General features: G+C 49.4%; 6 protein-coding genes across 6 annotated transcripts; 4 read left to right on the top strand and 2 right to left on the bottom strand.

The window, feature by feature from the left end:
• Positions 1 to 342: 342 nt before the first annotated feature.
• On the top strand, positions 343 to 1897 carry NECHADRAFT_44395 (uncharacterized protein; the record flags this gene model as incomplete). Its single annotated transcript, XM_003041420.1, has 3 exons — positions 343 to 494; positions 545 to 927; positions 984 to 1897. 3 exons carry the CDS (start codon positions 343 to 345, stop codon positions 1895 to 1897), a joined length of 1449 nt encoding a protein of 482 aa, XP_003041466.1.
• A 1865-nt stretch (positions 1898 to 3762) lies between these two features.
• Positions 3763 to 5681, top strand: NECHADRAFT_82215 (uncharacterized protein; the record flags this gene model as incomplete). Its single annotated transcript, XM_003041421.1, has 3 exons — positions 3763 to 3926; positions 3983 to 5553; positions 5611 to 5681. 3 exons carry the CDS (start codon positions 3763 to 3765, stop codon positions 5679 to 5681), a joined length of 1806 nt encoding a protein of 601 aa, XP_003041467.1.
• A 281-nt stretch (positions 5682 to 5962) lies between these two features.
• NECHADRAFT_82216 (uncharacterized protein) lies at positions 5963 to 7382 on the bottom strand (the record flags this gene model as incomplete). The annotated part of the gene is made up of 4 exons (XM_003041455.1): positions 5963 to 5988; positions 6025 to 6702; positions 6759 to 6863; positions 6911 to 7382. The coding sequence occupies 4 exons, from the start codon at positions 7380 to 7382 to the stop codon at positions 5963 to 5965; spliced, it is 1281 nt and encodes a 426-aa protein (XP_003041501.1).
• Positions 7383 to 8031: 649 nt separating this feature from the next.
• NECHADRAFT_94769 (uncharacterized protein) lies at positions 8032 to 9408 on the top strand (the record flags this gene model as incomplete). The annotated part of the gene is made up of 4 exons (XM_003041422.1): positions 8032 to 8086; positions 8389 to 8615; positions 8707 to 8739; positions 8797 to 9408. 4 exons carry the CDS (start codon positions 8032 to 8034, stop codon positions 9406 to 9408), a joined length of 927 nt encoding a protein of 308 aa, XP_003041468.1.
• A 700-nt stretch (positions 9409 to 10108) lies between these two features.
• NECHADRAFT_82218 (uncharacterized protein) lies at positions 10109 to 11477 on the top strand (the record flags this gene model as incomplete). The annotated part of the gene is made up of 2 exons (XM_003041423.1): positions 10109 to 10515; positions 10571 to 11477. The coding sequence occupies 2 exons, from the start codon at positions 10109 to 10111 to the stop codon at positions 11475 to 11477; spliced, it is 1314 nt and encodes a 437-aa protein (XP_003041469.1).
• Positions 11478 to 17364: 5887 nt separating this feature from the next.
• Positions 17365 to 18279, bottom strand: NECHADRAFT_44368 (uncharacterized protein; the record flags this gene model as incomplete). Its single annotated transcript, XM_003041456.1, has 1 exon — positions 17365 to 18279. A coding segment is annotated over one exon (915 nt), but the record flags the coding sequence as incomplete, so codon positions are not given.
• Positions 18280 to 18800: the final 521 nt, after the last annotated feature.

The raw sequence follows: 18800 nt of genomic DNA on the forward strand, positions 1-18800 counted from the left end.
ACCTCATTAACTGGCGAAACAAACCGCCTTGCTGAGAGGCGCAGCTATTCTCGGGGTAGTATCCCTATCTGAAACCATAGAAGACTATGATCTACAACTTGATTCCAAGTATTGGCTTTGCTGGCTTGGGAGGCAGACTACACTGCCCCTGAATTTTCGTATCTGTAGAACTTTTCGACATACAAAAGCCCAGATTGTCGCTTCGCTCAAAACACATCCACCATCAACAACTCTCACTGCACACTCGTCTGCGACACTCTATTACACAATCCAATCTCACCCTCAGTCAACATTATTTACTCTTCGCCTACACCACCAATGGATAGCGCCACAGGCCGACACATGCACGACGATGAAGCTGGATCCTGTCTGAAAGCCGAGCCCGGGTCGTCGGGGCATAATTTGTCGCCAACCGACCCCGATAGTCCCATGACCTGGTCATTCCTGAAAAAAGTCTATGTATCTGCCGTTTCTTTCGCCTTTGTATTTGTTGTGTAAGTAGGATTCAACTCACCATGAATACGGACACCGCTCATCAAACTAGCATGTACGGAACAACGACATATACTGCCGCTGTCAACGCTGTCCCTGCCGCGTTTGGTGTATCCCAACGTACTGCCCTCCTCGGCTTCACCATGCCCTTTTATGGCGTCTTCTTCGCACCCATATACACACCACATCTCTCAGAAAGATACGGACGTCGACCCATCTACTTTACCAGCTTCCCTCTCTTCTCCCTTTGCGTCGTCGTCATCGGTCTGGCCTCAAACATTTCCACCTTGCTTGCCTTTCGTTTCCTCGCTGGACTTTTTGGTGGACCATGCCTGGTTCTGATCGAGGGGACATTCGCCGATGTCTGGCCTGCACACAAGACCGTGACATATTATTCCTTCCTTACGCTTGCATCGTATTCGGGAGCCGCTCTAGGTATGACACACCTCAATCCATTGGCCCATCTTTCTCACTGACATGTCCTATCAAAGGTCCACTCATTGGCGGCTTCGTCTTTTCGGTCAAAGGTCCAGCTTGGCTGTCTTGGGTCACTCTGCTATTTGCCATGGCCGCAATGGCATTTGGTGCTTTCATGCCTGAAACCTATAACCGAGAAATCTTGAGGACTCGCATTCGCTACAACAAGAGCGGCATCAAGTTGCCTTGTGCACAGAGCGGAGTCACCACTTCCGAGATGGCGCACATCACTTTCTTTACCCCCCTCAAGATGCTCTTCACAGAGCCCTTGGTGATTCTTATCACCCTCTACCTTGGACTCAACTTTGGCGTACTGTTCCAATGGTTCATTTCAGTACCTGCCGCATTAAATGCAGCTTATGGGTTCGACGTTAAGAAGGCCGGACTTGCCTTTCTCTCGGCCCTCATCGGTGTTGTATTCGCGCTGGTATCGTCTAGCTCTCTGGAGGCTTTATTCTCGAAACCAACAAAGCACGGCATGGAGTCCATCGAAAAGCGCCTCATACCCGCAATGGTTGGCTCGTTCTTTGTTGCCGGCTCTCTCTTCTGGGTTGCGTTCACTGCCAAACCCACAGTTCATTACGTGGTCCCCATCTGTGGCACAGCTTTCTATGTCTGGGGTAATGCCATGGTTCTAATCTCCTTCATCTCCTACCTCTTCGACGCTTACCCTGCTGCTGGAACGCTGTCAGCACTTACAACAGCAGCTTGTTTCCGAGTTGCTTGCGCGGGTATCGTTCCTCTCTTCATTCTTGATGTGCTGAAGGATCTTGATGGAGACTGGACGTTCAGCACCTTTGGCATTCTCTCTGCCATCATGGGCACGTTCCCCTTCGTTCTCTATTGGTTTGGTCTATCGTGGCGCTCAAGGAGCAAATATAGTGGGGGCTACATGTCTGCCTCGATGACGGAAGAAAGCATCATGTGAAACCAAGGTGAAAGCTCTGGGCTACCACTGGTCAACCTCCTTTGAGCCGAATGGGATACCTCTATCACGATGGGGACATACTCTGTAAGGGGAAAATAGCAGGTGGACGAGAAGTTGAGCATCACCGAGAACTGGTTGACTTATAGAGGAGGAATTGTAACCTGGTCAGACGAGATTTTCTTTGATAATGTACGGAGAGTTTAGTTTATGTAGATCGTATTTCATTAAACATGATCACAGTTCCTGTAATAGCACCAAAACGGGAAGCAAAGTCAAGAGACCGAAACTCAATAATGAATCTCTTATTGCCCACCTGAAGTTTCGATTATATCGTACTAACCAGGATTCATTGCACCAGCCTGCTGAGAGGATGCCTTTTATTCTTCGGCAGTACGTTTCCCCTAACTTAGTGAACAAACAGTGGCCTCCAATTGGTGGAGAGCGATGGCTCGGTATGGCTGGAATGCTTGTATTGTATCAGAGGCTATTTGGGCGAATCTCAAGAGAGTCGGTTGGACAGAGAATTGCAACACAATGACTAGCGTTGCCGGTGTCTATTTGTGTTTCCTACTCTTACAAAAATGACAGAAGGAACAAGCTAACATGGTCTTTGGGCCACCACCTCGGAAAACCAATGTGAGAGCTACAAACTCTTTTTGAAGTTCATGTTGATCTTGTTGAAGACTTCAAAGTCTTGTCATAGACATTGGCGCAGGTGGACTCGGTCGTGGGCTTGGTGATGCCCATTGAGATTTGAACCAAGTGGTCTTGAAAAGAGGATATATCATGTATATATGCTTCGAGCATGGAGCCTTCCGTCTTAAGTCTATATAGAGAATAAGTTAGTTAGCCTCCCCTTATGGCATTTCAAGGGAAAACATAAGCGTACTCTTGACCACGGGTAGCAGACAACTCGGTGTGAGCGGGGGAGGGATCCATGACAGTAGATGAGGCGAGCGCAATCGCCAAAAAGTTCAGAATTGCAGATAAGCGATAGAGGAGAATAACGTGTCGATGAAAAGGTAATTTGAAGACAATGAGTGTAAGGAGACGGGAAGAGAAGACGACGATGAACAATCGGTTCGATTTATATCCAAAAATGGGTTGGGATGAGGCAACGGGCTGCCATCCCTCTGGTGCGCAAATATTCACAGGGTGGCTCACAATAGAACCATGCAGGAAAGGCTTCTGCTGAGAGATACACATCTGTCAATGTAGCCGACCTGTTAGAATATCGCTTTCATCGTGGCCTTCCCTTCTCGCCAGCTACATCACCCTCTTTTTGTGTGCGAGGGTCTTTTGAGCCAGCTGTGCCAGTGCCTCTCATTGCCCTTTTCGGTCTATCTGAACATGCACCAGTAGGAGCCAATCACTAGCCTTGAAGTAATGGCGGTATAGATGGTGTAGGGGTCGTAGTCCTCCTTGAGCATATCTCAAGAGGCCAGACAACCAGTTCATAACCAAAACACGCGGCGAATCATGGTGCCCGTTTGCTTGGGCCACACCAGTCGCCAAGGTGCAACACCAACACATGACATATGCGAGGGTCTTTTGTCGGCCAATAAGCACACCTCACACTCCGCCCTCTTTGAGAATGCGAGGGTCTTTTGTGCCATCTATGTTTAGTAAGCTGGCTGAGCCTCCTCGATGACCAGGGTATTTATCTTGGGATTTTTCCCAACCTTTGCAGCCTCAATCTTCATAGCCTTACCCCCTCATCGCTTCATTCGCATTGGGCCTGCGCAGACTCCGGTTTTACTCTTCTTTCCAATCCCTGACGTTCTTTCCTTCTCTTATTGATCCCTTGTTCTCTGAAACCATCGATTTCGCAACCTGGGATCGACTGGATTGATCATCCTTTTGCCATGGAGGTTCCTCTAGGGTTTCCCACCACTAGTAGTGGTCAACGTCAATGGGCAACGCCAGAGATGTGGCAGTCTCATCGAGTAACGATCGTTGAGCTATACAAAAACCACACGCTCAAAGAAATGATGAAAATCATGGAGGACAAGCACAAGTTCTTCGCAACGTCAGTGTCCCTAAGGGCTGTTGAAGGTCGACATTGTTCGCTAACCCATGTTCAAGTATCAGGATGTACAAGTCTCACATCAGCAAATGGGGATTGCAAAAGCATTTCAGAGCTAAGCAAGTCCAAGCGCTGCTTCATCAGAAGGCAGAGCGCGACGCCACCCAAAAGGCCTCAAGCATGTACATCAGAGGCAACAAAGTCGACTCAAAGAAGCTCCAGGCATACATCAACCGAACATCGAAGCAGAACAAAGACCGGATTTCAACGGCTGCCAACGGTGGTCCCCTGTCTCCTTCTGCACAGCGACTTATGGCAGCTGTGGTTGCTTGCCGAACTCCCTCGCCCGTGCAGTCGTTCGAAAAGAGACGTTATACGGCTAGTCATCGAGGACAACGTTCGAATAATGAGACGGATCTAGATACCGAGAAACCTTTGGGTTCCAGATTCACGTGGCTACAGACAACTCCGCCACAGACCCTCCTGTTGTCAGCCTCGGATGCTCATGCAAGAACCGAAAAGTGTATGAGATGTCTGCGAGACTATGTCGCTGACAACTTCGAAAGTGGCCGCTGGAGCGATGACCTCGACGAAAGGGGGCGAGTGGAACTTGATCAAGTTATTGATTGGGCAAATATATTCGACGATGCCCTTCGATTCCTTCAGAGGGAACAAAACCAACAAGGGTTTCGACTGGTCCAGATTTGCTTTGGACAATACAAAGCTCTCTTGTCTGCTGGCAGCATCCGTCTCTTCTTCTCCATCTATCCCATTTTCATTCAACTTCAACATTACCCAGACTTGGCAAGGAAGATGATTGGGTACGCTTCCAAGATGTCCGAAACAATACACTCAACAGCACATCCCTTTACTGCCCTTTGGAGAGAATTTTTGGCTATGGATCATGACGAGATCAGGCTGAACTGGAAACCTCTCATCAACTGTTATAGTAGCTTCATCGCAGAGCAGTCCAACGACGACAGTGAGCTGATGTTTGAGGCCGTGAGGGCCCGTAACGGCAATATCAGATGCCAGACACTGGACGGACTGGTCGATTTCAACCTTGCTGAGGAGCTGTTTCAAAAGGACATTACCACATGGGAGAACTACACGCACACTTCAAGCCCCGAGACCGTGTGTCTGAAGCGAGGGCTTTCTACCTTCTATGCTATTCATCAGCGATACGATGATCTAGAGCGTATTATCACAGAAATTGCTCCTTGGTCCCGCCCTTCTTATCTGCACATGCTGGCAGTAGCAGCTGTTGATCAAGGGGATTTTGTACAGGCTGTTGAACTTTATGACGCTTGGCTTACCTGGAGCAAGGATGAATTTGGGGCTGGTCATGACGAGATTGCTTGCGCTTGTATTTGCCTCGAGAACCTTCTACGAGACATTGGAGACATGGAACAAGCTGACATTGTTGGTAAGCAGTCGGAGATTATTCTCGACGCGCTGTGTGTGAGACTTGGTGAAATGGAAATTCAAGAGACATGTGATGAGGAGGGCTTGGATGGCAACGAGGCCGACCTGACATCAAGCAGCCTGAATGGGTTTGACATTCTCGGTGACTCTTTGACGTATCAAGGTGGGAAAGCCCTTGGGTCTGTAGGAGAAGACGCCATGGGGAGTGAGCTATGGATTTCTTTGTTTGGGAACTAGTCAGGCTTCTTGCTCTTTCCTATAGGAACGTCGTGTCTGAAAATTATAAGCAAATGCGGTTTCTTGTCGTCCTACACGGACCACGGAGGTGCATGAGTCAGGGTTTTTCCAGAGCTGAACTAGCGTGTTTATGTACTGAGTGGATTCGATGTTTCGAGTTCGAGCTGCAAGATGAAGCATTGATGGCTCAACTTGCAGGCGGGCCGTATGTCAAGGTTACGAGGGTACCAGGATGGTAATAAATCCAGTATGCTCGGGAACTGATATGGATACGCCGAAGCTATATCTTGAAACGCCACAGGTCACTAACAAGTATCTTTCAAGGTATGTTACTCGTATAACTAAGAAGCTCAAGTTCACCGAACTTATACCAGCATTCACAGTCTAGCCTTTTCCTCGCCAGCTATCTTGGTAAGCCAATCTGCCACAAAATACGTACATGCACCCATCTTCTCGTACACAATTTGATGTGTCGTCCCCTCCACCCACCTAACCTCGGTCATTTGCTTCAACTTCCGCACATCCGCCTCAAACATCTTGGGCGGCACCGCGAAAGGTCTGGCGGGCATAATCGCTTGAAAGGGAACTTTGATGTCTGTCAATCGATGGTAGCATTCCGCAAGTGTCTGTTTGTCGTAGTACAGAGCCCACTCGAGGCGTGGATGAGCTGCCAGCCGGAATCCTATGCCGCTCTCGTCCGGCACGACGCCATGTTGCACAAACATTTGCACTGCCCGCTCGTCCCAACCCCGGGTTCGCTTGTTTTTGCGGAGCTCGCTTTCCACCGATAAGCGGTCGGAAAACCGCTCGGGCAGGCCAAGGCAGAGAACTTCTTTGGGAAGTTTGGCCATGGCGTCGTTGATCCTGCCAGCAGGAATCATAGCAGGGTCAATTACTGTGAGGCTTTCGAATACGGTTGGGGCATGGACACATGCAAGCATGGCAGCTTGAGCACCAAGGCTGTGTGCGACGACGTGGAGGTTTGGCCGCGTGGGTTGACGGGGCTGGGATGTCGGCCTGCGAGGTTGTAGATGCTTTGGGAGGTCCCCGCCGGGGCATTTTGGGAGATAGGCCGTGATGAAAAGGAGAAGATCTCGAGCAATATCTTTCTCGTTGGCTGTGCAGCGGTTAGCTCCAATACTGAAAGATGATGTTGGACGGAGGAGGGCGAACCATAAAAGTAGCCGATCGGGTTGGCTTTGGCTGTCTCACCACTTAGAGGCATATCCACGGCCCAGATCTCTTCTACTTTGACACCGGATTTTCGTAGTTGGGGAACTAGGTCCTCGAGCATGGGCTCAAACATCTAGTTAGCAGTCAATTACCTGCCGCTGAAGCAACATTGAGAACCGTGCAACTTGCCTCCTTGGGTACTCCCATGCCTGTCAAGGTGAGTAGCGCTACACCCTGCCCACAGCCGTTTGCCTTGTCTGTCGGAATGTAGCGCTTGGCAACCAGTCTAGGTGGCGGTACCTTTGAGGCCTTCAGATTCTTTTTCTGGTCGGCGAACAGCTCGAATGCTTCTGCATTTCCAGCTTGGCTGTTTGCCGCATCGTATGGGATGTTGTATGCTTCATCGCTGGGGATGCCTGCAGCATCATCTCCAAACTTTGATGGCGGCCACGCAGCAGACTCGCTACGGTCATCGGTTCCGTTGAAAATGTGTGTCGAGGATCGCCATGGCTGCGATGGTGTGCCTACACGCAAAGTTGTCGACACTTGTTCAGAATGAGTAGGAGGTATAACGAGTGGGCGGAGTAACGGCCGTGTATAGGATGTCGCAAGTTGAAAGCTCATATTGCCTTGGTTCTATTCTGTTCAGCAAGTATGTGATGGTTGGAAAAAAGAAGGAGTAAAGTAGCCTAGCTTGATATTCATGGAAAACCACCGAGTGTTTAGCCCAGAGTGAGCATCATATCGAAATCGTTACTAACCAGAAATGACGTCTCATGTAGACGTGCCGGGTAGCCGGTCACCCGCCTAGAGGTCGCGGAACTAGCACAGGGCAAGGCTCAATCGAGTTATCCGATCAAAACTCTGACATCATATGCTTGCCCCTTTTGGGGCTGTGGCACTTTATTAGTGCCAGGGCTTTACAGCACGTTCAAGATCTACAGCCAAACTAACGGAATCTGTCTAGATCTAAATTGAGCATTCTTAGCGCCAGATCGCTTTCCGTACTTGGTATTTCAAGGCTTGGCCCCCGTTCAACCTCGTTTCCCTGCAGTCGAGACTTTCTCTGCCAGTCACGACAGCCCTACGAACTCAGTTCCCTGGTCGATCAATACCCGTTTCTCGCTCTCCAACCTACGTTTTTCAACTTGCCATATGGTTCGTCACGGCAGACGCATTAGAAGATGCGGGACCTGTGTTGAGCGCAAGGTCAAGTGCGGTTAGTCCAGCAACTCGGCAGCTAAGCAGACTTGACGTTGATACGAGACACCAGATGAACAACAGCCTCATTGCCAGCGCTGCAAGAATGCGGGGCTTACGTGTTCTGGGTACCATGCTCGTCTGAAATTTGTTGATGAGGGCGATCGCTTCTCTTAGAGTAGCGGTTCATCAAATCCGACAACTAACACACGGCCGGTTTCCATCGGAGCTACTGCCAACTACGACGCTGCTTCCACATCGCAGATTCTAACTCTATCGCCCCAGAGAAGCACTTTCTTCCTTCCATACACCTTATCTAAGCTCTCGCCAGTGGTTCCTCGCTCCAGTGTACTGGTGCCGGTAGGAGCACTTCCAAGATTGCTTGAATACCACAGCTCCGAGGTACATCGGCTATGCGTGCAAGCTGTAGCATCAACATACTTTGGCAAGGCAAACAGAGATAGGCAAGCTTGCGTCCAAGGACTACATCTATACTCGCAAGCCTTGAAGCAGCTTCAAAACGATCTCAGCACAACTAGCAACTCGGGGACTGAGCTAGGAACCATAATGAGCGTTCTATGTCTTTGTGTATTTGAGAATATGGTCTTTTCCCAGACAAGTGCATGGCTCATGCATTATGAAGGAGCTGGCAGGCTGGTAAGTCCTCGCTGATGTTATATTGCAATGCATCTTTTGACACCTCCGGCTGCAATTCCGAGGACCCAGAGCTTGGCGAAACCCTGATGAGAGACAAATCTTGCGTTTCGCATGGTACTTTGCAGTAAGAGCCCCGCCCTATCAAAGTACCAGTATGAATAATGGCACTAACCTGACAAAGATTCTCTCTGCCGGACATCAACGCCGCCATTGCTTCCTCGACCAGCCGCAATGGGAGAGCACCCAATGTCTTCCAGAGGGTGAAGCACCCGAGAGGATAGACCTCCTTTACGATATCTTTGCCCAGACCCCTGGAATTGTTTACGATTACGACGAGCTTCGCCAGCGTCCGCGTCGAAACTCGTTCGCGACTAGATTCTTACGCCAGCGCGTGCAGTCTGTCATTGATAGGTTCCACGCTTGGCTCCAAACAGTGCCATGGAGATTTATTCCTTGCTCAGATCATAACGACGCACAATCCCCGCCAGATGATGCGATGGATTGTGTGGCCCTCGCACTGTCCTATGCCATGCTGTTGTGTCTTGTTCAGCCTTGCGAATTCCTGGGCGTAGCTCTCATTGGAGACGAGAACACGGGCACAGAACTTGAATCTGATGATAGTTTTGCCTACAAGTTCTTGGCTTTGGATATTTGCAGATTCGCAGAGAAGGTACTTCAAGGTCAAGAGTCTGCTAACCTTGCGCTATTCTTGATATATCCCCTTCAAATAGCATGGTTCTATCTACAAACCAACGAAGCTGATCTTACTCGTATCCGTGGAATGATGAACTAGGCTGTAGCGGATGGCCATGGGTTTGAAATAGGGAGAATGCGACATAAAGATGAGTTTGGTCTAGACCAAGGGAGACACGGCTTTCTATTTTGATAATTAGAGTACGGAATGTCTTCAAACTCGCCATTATTCGATAGTTAAAGACTGATTCGAATGTTGATTCAACCTGCCTGTGTCTTTTGACCGCCATCCTTGCCCCAAAGGAAGTCACGAGTGACGTGAGGATCATGCATTGCCTCTATTGACGTCTTGTCACTAGCTTGGAGATCCATGGGCACCCATAGAGTCAGGGATCTTGCGGTATAGCAACATGCTGATCGTGTCTATCAACAATGGACTCTCAAGCACCAAGACCAACCGCTTGCTTCTGCCGTGAGTCTTTCTCTTCTTTCGGCAATTCAAAATTGTACCCAGTCAACCGGATGATCGACATCATCTCATTAAATTCATGCCTTGATTGGATGACTCTTTGGAATCTAGTGAGCCAGTAGCATCCAGCATACTGCCGAAAATGGTTATTCAAAAACACATCCTAGTATTGGTGAACCCCACTAAGCAGCTGGAGTGTGAGACAGTCGCTGCGTATTGCCTGGCAAGCTCAATTGTGTTAATAACTTATATAATCTTGCTCTTGGGCTCTTGTGCATAGTAATAGCTATCGAAGTATCAACAAGACGCACACCAACATCGCTCATTCACCATGGCATCCCCAAGCGGCGATATGTCACCCGACCAAGAACCTAAGAAAGGCAGAGGAATCTTTCGTTATTGGAAACCCACCACGTCAAGCCAGCCACCTCCAGATGGCGGACTTGTCGCTTGGCTCCAGGTCCTCGGTTCCTTTCTCATCAACTTCAACAACTTTGGTCTCGCAAACAGCTTTGGCGTATTCCAGGCATATTACGAGACCACTCTTCTTCGACATCACTCCTCTTCCTCGATATTCTGGATTGGAACACTTCAACTGTCCTTGATTCTTATCATCGGCGTCGTTTCAGGCCCTTTGTTCGATACAGGATATTTCTACCCCATCTTGATCGCTTCATCTCTCATGCTTGTTTTTGCACTCATGATGTTGAGCCTGGCAGCACAATACTACCAAGTCATGTTGACATGGGGGGGTGCTCGGGGGCATATGCACTGGATTCTTGTACATCCCCAGCGTTGCCATGATTCCTCTTTACTTCACCTCTCACCGTGGTCTCGCCCTTGGCTGTGCAACTGCCGGTGGATCTTTCGGTGGTGTCATCTATCCCATTGTTGTTCGTCGCTTGCTCAATACTGGTGGTTTCGGCTGGGCTTGTCGAACGATGGGATTCATCGCTCTCTTCACCCTGAGCGTCGCAGCCGTTATCATCAAACCAAGCGTTCAGACTGTCAAAATGCCATCGCGGAAGCTGTTCGAGAGGTCTACCATCAAGGACAGAGCATTCGCTGTCTTTGTCTTGGCCTCTTTGTTCATGTGGCTAGGCTTCCTGGTACCCTACATCCTTACGCCCACATTCAGCCTCGTTGGACTCGATCATCCCGAACCTGAAGACCTTGCGTATTATATGCTGGCTGTCCCAGATGCTGCTCAAGCCCTCGGAAGGATTATACCAGCAACAATGGTAGATCATAAGCTCCTTTACGCCGAAACTATTTTGTTGTTCAACTCAGCGGTGGCTGGAACCCTGGCGCTATGCTGGATCGTTGTCCACAACCTCGGCGGATTTGCTGCTTTTCTCGTTCTCTACGGATTCTTTTCTGGCGCTGTGACTACATTACCAGTATTCATCATTCCATATCTCAGCCTGTCTTTGGCAGTCATTGGAACTCGCATGGGAGTCGTGTACGGCGCAGCAGGCTTCGGTGTTCTCATTGGGACTCTAATTGCTTTGGTCATCAATACTCATAGCTGTCTCTTTTTAGGTGCGCAGTTGTGGAATGGGCTCACAATTCTTTTTGCTTCATGCCTTTGTGTGTACCCTCTACATGAAGCAAGAAAGCGGCGACTTGCAAGTGAGGGAAAGGCTGAAAGCAAGGTAGAGGCAAAGTCTGATGCAAAGTCTGGAGGTCTGAACAAATAATTGTCGACCAAGAACAAGAGGAAATAGTATAGATAGCGATGTACCTGTCCTCTATCAAAACATGAGCTGACCAACAAATGTTCTTGGTATATGATAAACCCTTGTGGCAGTGGTAGAATATTCTATCCTACTTACATATCAATGTATTGAACAGAAGTATATGGCCTTACATCAGCTATAATCATTCTCGCAAGTTATCAAAGATAGAACTCAGGCCAGCTAAGAGATAATCCGGGTCGACCTCCAGAACAGCCAGTAATCCGGAACATCGGCTCAACGAAGATGCCCTCTCCGCCTCGTCTCCATACGTCAACCCCCCAGAAATAGCAGAAAGCCCCAGTCCGAGAACAGCATGACCCATTGTCCAGCTCAGGGGGAACACCAAGGGTGGCAGCCTCCCATTCCGCCCTCCGGAGTACAACCTTGCGAAGAGCCGCTGATGCCGAAATAGTTCAAGGCCGGTGTCGGCCACGGCGCGGCACAGAATCGTTGTCCTGCCACCTGGCGTCGGCCAGAGGAGAGATGCGCGGAAGACAGCAAGGTGGTAATGGAACTGGCCCCAGGCGGAGAGTTCGGACCTGGATACGCCATCGTCGTTGTCGTCGGGAACGGTCTCGACAAATTCCTTCCAGCGGACAAGCCATTCGTCGAGACCTCGGCAGTGCTCGCGCGCCTCCTCTGCGGTGCTTCGACAGATGGAAGTGGCCCCCTTCATTGGTTGTGAGTTGTGCTCGAGGAGAGTGCTGTGTATTTGCAACATCTGCAAAGACATAAGATAGGAAAATATCGAGATCTGTTCCTCGAGATTATCTGTTGTCCTGTTTGCCAGTTCCTGCGATGAGGACGTTAGTCAAATGTCCATGGCCACTTTCCACCACACACCTGTCGAAGAGCATCGCCAATATTCAACAAACTTGGTCGCCCAAAAGCGATGGATATCTGACTACGCCGAGAATATTAGTTCTGCTAGTTCCACTCGAAGCGGAAAGCATAGTATCCTTACCTCTCTAGGCAGTATAGTGTCCTCGTCAGGGTACATAGAATATCGTGGAACTCATCCTCTTCCATGGATGGCCGATGCGCCAGGTCGAAGAAGTGACGAATAGCAAACCCAAGGTGCCTCCACACGTCGCCTGATCCTGGACTGAGAAGTAGATATAGGCAGATTAGAAGAGTTCTCTGAAGGAGAGCAACATTCTCGGCCCGTGATGCATGATTGCATGTCGTGCTCATTTCGGAGATGGCACTCCGAAAGTAGGCCTCCGCTTGCGAGGACGGGTTCGCTTGGCCTACTTGGCCAATACGCGAGGACACGGCGAGAACAAGAAAAAAGAATTCTCGGGTATCAGAATGTAAGCAGCGGTCATCATTCACATAGCACTGTGTTAAGATTTCGTCCAGCTTGGCTGGTTGCAGGATCGGGTAGAATACGTTTGCGGACCGGGCAAAGAGCTGAAATAGACTGATTGCCGTAGACATGGGTGGAGGCGCAGCAGGGAGAGAGCCCGATCCTTCAACAAGGTGAGCAGAGAAGTAGTTGGCACGATGAATATCTTTCGGCAATGCATGAGCTTCCTTTTGACGCAGGAAACTTCGAAGGCAGCCCAGGGAACTCCAGCGGCCAAAGAAAAGCATGGAGGTATGTTTGGAGGGGGCTGCTGATGCTGATTCCAGTTTCCCTTTATTCAAAGGAACAAGAACCGTTGGATCTAGAAGCATTTGTTTGGGGTTTTCTGAGCGATCCTGTGATAGTGCCTCCTCAGAGAGCTGCTTGATCTTGTCGACGAGGTACCCGATGCGCCTACATCATTGTCCACCTGAATATCTGTTCAAGAATGACTGGGCGGTTTGGGATACATACCTCATAGATACGTTCCTCCCCTGGACAGGATCAAAAATCAGGCATTCTCGCGATACGCGAAGACATTCCCTACATGCCGGCAGCTGCTGGTGACATTTCATGCGGCGATCGCGACAGAAGCTGCAGGATGGCAATGCGCCCAAGATTTTGTCAAGCTCGGCAACCGGAGTTGAGGTCAACCTGTCAGGGTTCTGGGGCTCTGGAGGAGTCACTCTGGCTTCAGGCAAGGTGAAATCAACGAGAGCTTCGTGACGCACAGGGGGACTCCCATCCATCTCCACGTCGTCATTAATGAATGCACGCCACCAGTCATCGTCATCCAGAAACCCACAACTTGTCTGACTCGCCGTGTCTGACTGGGGCCCAGGCTTGGCATGCGGAGGGAACGGAATATTCCTATGCCGTATGGTGTGCACGCGACGCTGGGTCACTAAGCAGTCGAGCTCTTCAAGGACGCTCATGTCATAGTCGCTACCATCTTGGCCAACCTGATTTCGTCGGCATGTATCGACCAATTCTCGGATATAATGTGCCGTGTCTGCTACGGCAGGCCAACGAATCGATAGCGCGTCCTATTACCGGGATCAGCAAACAGACTCGGCCTGCAACGAATGCAGATACGTAAGATTTACCAGGAGCTTTATGAGAGCATCCAACGCTTCGTGCCCGGACACGAGAATCGGCGTGCCATCGAGTTCTGCTGCGTGGTTGCGAACAACGTAGAGTAGCACCATGCCAGCCTGGAAAGCACTGTTGGCCGACTCAAAAGCCATGATGAAACCGCCAGATCGAACCGCTTGAATGTGTGACGTTATTAGCTGAATCGACGCAGTTGCGGCGGCTATCAAAGAGGATGCAGAGACGGCCATGTTCCTTGAGCAGGGTCTATGAAGCAATACCTCGCACTGGTAGGCCGCGGACTCCAGACGCGAGCGTGCTAGCCCATCAGTCGCTCCTTGGTTCACAAGACTCTTGATGAGATCTATCATGGACTGGACCCAGGCATCATAGTCCTCGAAGTGGTTGGGAAAAGGCTGATCGAAAAACTGGACACCGTGGATTTGGGACTGGAGGATGCGGATGCGCGTGTGGATTAGAAACTGTGCCTCGCGTAAGTCATGCGACCTCTGAAGACCGAACCATTCTGGAGTCGTATGAGGGTCACCGCCGTTGTATGGGAGGTGAACACTAATGTGTGCATCACTCAGAGCTACAGGACATCCAGCAGCAATGCCCACGATTCGGTCGAGTTGGTAGATCTACGCATGGTCAACTTAGGAGGGAGAGGGTTGGGTATGAGGTCGAACCGTCCAAAAGAGCCTCCTTCGTAATTCGGCATGGGCTGGATCGGGGATAATGGACGGGTCTGGTTCCTGGTGCAGGCCCAGACCAACTGCCATGCGCATTGCTTCGCCTGTGACGAACCAACAGTTGGCGGTATGAGGGAGGAGAAGCCCCAGTTGGATGAGAAGAACCAGGCACTGAAGGCTTTCGACAGAAGAGTTCTTGAGAAGCTGAGCGTGGTCTAGTGCATCGGCGTGCAGTGACTCGCTCAATGCTGCGACTTTTGGGAAATCATGACTGTTTGATGTAAGCGAGCTGATGGCCAGGATCATTGGGACTATGAAGCTAGGCACGGTAGTATGTTGTTGACTGAGAGTACCATGGCCATAGAAGGATTCAAAATAGTGATCGAGATCTTCTTCCATGAAGCAGGGGAACCTGGGGAGGATCTCATCTTTGTAGTTCTTGAACAGGCGCCGAGCCACGTGGATAGGGATCTTGGTCGCCTTGAAATGAGAGAACTGTGAGGCATATGCTCTACCGGCGCTTCTTGTTTGATCATGGAAATAAAGGCCGCGGACCGGAATCTTCAAAGGTGGCCGTTCTGAGGGGTAGAAGAGTTTGGCGCGATGTTGAATCTTGGCGTCCGAGTCAAACAGGTCCGGCGTCATGTTGGCTGCCATGGATAGGGTAACCATTTCCAGAGTCTTGGCATGACTCTGGTCGAAATCCGCATGCAAGCAGTTACCATCAGTGCCAACACTGGCCACGGTGGGGAGACTTTTGGTACGCTGGAGCTCTTCCAGTCTCTGTTCCAGATGCTGAAGCAGACTGGTCGATGTTAGTCAAGGACTTGGTTTGAGACGGGCCTAGAGATGCAACCCACCTGCGTGGTATTTCAGTCGCAGTCTGTCGGTTGACCGCCATGCATTCCGCCCCAGCAGCTATGCATCGGCGGCATCTGGGCGTACCCCTATCGCACTACGGGGGTATGAGTGAAGTTCCAAGGAGTGGTCAAGGGTATGGCGTAGCTACCCACCTTTTGCTTGAGTCGATGACATCTTGAGCAAGCGGGGACGGACTGGTGCCTTTTTGATCGTGCGTTAGAGATCATGGTGCGTCATGATACTGCTAGCACGTTACTGTCCCACTCAGACCATCGTAGGGTATTGAGTGTGACTGGGTTCTGACAAGTTGGTAGGTGACAATGGAAAGATTGGAATGATACAATGTCGGACAACTACACGACTAGGCGATGGCGAGATGTGGGTCCCACGTGACAGAAATGTTGCGCCAGTTGGACCGCATTGTAAGGAAATGCAAAGCCGACCCTTCAGCGAGGCCTGGGCCTGCCGAAGCCCTATTGCTAGAGATAAGACCTTCTCTTGTAACAATTAGAAGAGAAGAGACTGCTACCTTTTGGAGCAGTGGCATAGCTTAAATAACAATGTTATATGCATATAATTTAAATTAAAGCCTTTTCTTTAAGAAATTACTTAAATTATAATAATTTAATTAATTAGTATAATAAAAAGGCTAAGTATTAGTACTAACTAGAGACTTTTAGTATAATATTAATTATTTTACTATTTATTATTATTTATTTTATCTTTATTTAAAAAAGTCTTAGAAATTTCAAAAATATTATTTATTATATTAATTATTAATAGGCACTCTTATTTATGTTTTTAATTATTTAATAATATAAATAAATACTATATCTTTTATAAAAAATACTATTAGTAGTTACATAAATAGTTTTCATAAATAATAAATGCCTTATATTTATAGCTACAAAAGTCTCCTTTATATTACCCCGAGATCTATATTACTCAAAAACAATATTACGCAGTAATATAGTAAAAGTCTTCCTGTTTGTAACATCAGTTCACAAATCTCAGTCTAATAGAATCTCGCGTCATCTTACAGTAACTCGTCAGCAGCTTCTACTCCGGCGTCTGGAGCTGCGTGCTGCATTGTCAGCCGTATCCCGCCTGATCCTGTTGTCCAGGGTGAGGAGGTTGGCATGTCATATTGAGTAAAACAACCCGTTGCGTCAGAGTGGTCTCTCAACATGGCGTCCCTAACGCTAGCTAAACACGCATCCTCGCCGATCGTAGAATCGGATTCACGCTCCATCACATGACATAGTTCGTACTGCGCAGCTATCTTGCTGTCAAAGAGTGTACACCAAGCCTGGCAACAGTCTTCCTTCCACTGGACACCACAGGCGAGTAAATACCGGCGAGGTTGCTTCCGGCGATACCGGTCCAGATCAAAAACGAGCGTACCGATGAAGCCCTCTTGCCCGCCAGTCTCGAAGGTTAAGTCGCCAGTGTTGTAATTTTCTCTGCATGACATTGCTGGACGTGCGTTGAGGTAGTCGATCTCGTAGCTCAGACCGTCGAGGACTTTGATAACGATTTTAGTATTGTGAAATGATTGAATGCGCATATTCTCAGCTGACTGGAACGTCTTTCGGATGTATATGGGCCTCTTGGGCCCATGGCTGAGCAGGGTTGGTCGAGACATGGTGTGGAAGAGCTCGTACGGTTGGACCCTGACATACGTGCTCCCGACCTTTGCGAGACGAATCCATAACCATCTTGGTTTCTTTTCTGGGTGGGCCTCTGTTCCCACGCAGTCGAGACTGAGCAACGCGTGATGCTCCAAGGGGATTCCATAATATTCGTCACCTGTTAGGTTCGTCTCTCCTTTGGGAACCTCATGGAGAGCAGCCTCAATGCGAAGCCCGTTGTTTGTGATGGCGAACTCGTGATCGTTATGGAACTGATCATCCTGCCGTTTGATAGTGGCACATGTCAAAAAGTCGACGGGAGATTCCGCAAAGATGCCGCTGAGCTTTGGCATGGTATTCACCGCATTGCCACGCTGGCGCTGCCACACGAACAGACTGAGGTCATTGCTCTCCCTGGCAATCTCTTCCTGGAGACGCAAAAAGGCTTTTTGTCCCTCCCCATAGATTAGCGGCATGTTGATGCCAAAGATACCCAGCAGGCAGTAGGCTTCGTCCTCGATGCGTGTCGTCTTGCGGTTGGCGGCCCACGACATGCGTCTCGCCACAGGCACATATCTAAGCCTCGAGCAGTCGGACAACACCGACGCTTCGATGCCTGTAGTGGCGGACAAGACGCTGTGGAGATCGGCCTTGGCTCCAACAAAAGTCCATTCCCTATCGAAAAACTCCATTCGTCGTGGTGCGATCAGCTCCTGAAGCGTCCAGCCTCGTGTGAACCATCTACACTTCCTGAGAGCCGTGGCCAGCGTCTCCATCTGGTCCTTCAAGCTAGCACGGCACGGCATCGGCTCAAGGTCAGAGAGCCAGACGAGACACACCTCTGCGTCGCTGTACCACGCGAACATGGAATTGATGGCCTCGCTTAGCTCTGCGCTGCTAGTCTTGTCGATGCAGCACGCATCGATCCAGGCGTACTTGAGCTGTCTGGCGTTGCGGGCAATTTTGCAGGTCGCCTCGATCTTGGAAACCCCGGGCTTTCCTCTCGCGACGGCCAGATCTTGTATATCCTGAAAGGTGACCTCGCCGTCTCCCCACGTGTGAGAGAGGATGGCGAACTTGTGCTGCTTGGAATCGACGACCGACTCTAGTTTGAGTGTCGTAGTATTGATCAGCCACATCTTGCCTTATCCTTATAAGTGTTCCCAGCGAAAAAAAGGGTCAGATCCTGAGAAGTATCGCCTGCTTCCGCTAAGATAATAAATGTCTCACTTCTTAGCAGCGTAGCCAAGTAACACATGCATACGTAGAACTATCTGCCTGAGGCACTACAGCATGGGATACCCCGGCCACTGTTGCTCGCGACTCTTTCCGTACAAGACAAGGCCTCGCGCTGATGGTGGAGTGGTTAACTGTCTGGGCAGGCCTTAGCATTGCAGCTTGCCTGCAGAGGCGCTGGGTTCGAAGCCAGGTAAGGGACTTTTAACCCCCCTCAGGAGCGAAGCAGCTAAGCCAGCAGTAATTAGTGATTGTAATAGCTATCGCGAGGGGCTAGAGTAAGGAAATAAAACTTGTAATAGTTTTGTTCTTTTAAAAAAAGTAATAATTAAAAATATAATTTAAGGTAGGATTTAAAAAATATTAAGCTATAAATTTATTTTATATATAAATAAATAGAGCTAGTAATAATAAAGTAAAACTT

The sequence above is a fragment of the Fusarium vanettenii genome, assembly GCF_000151355.1.
Source record: "Fusarium vanettenii 77-13-4 chromosome 7 genomic scaffold NECHAsca_46_chr7_1_0, whole genome shotgun sequence".
NCBI classification, from domain to species: domain Eukaryota; kingdom Fungi; phylum Ascomycota; class Sordariomycetes; order Hypocreales; family Nectriaceae; genus Fusarium; species Fusarium vanettenii.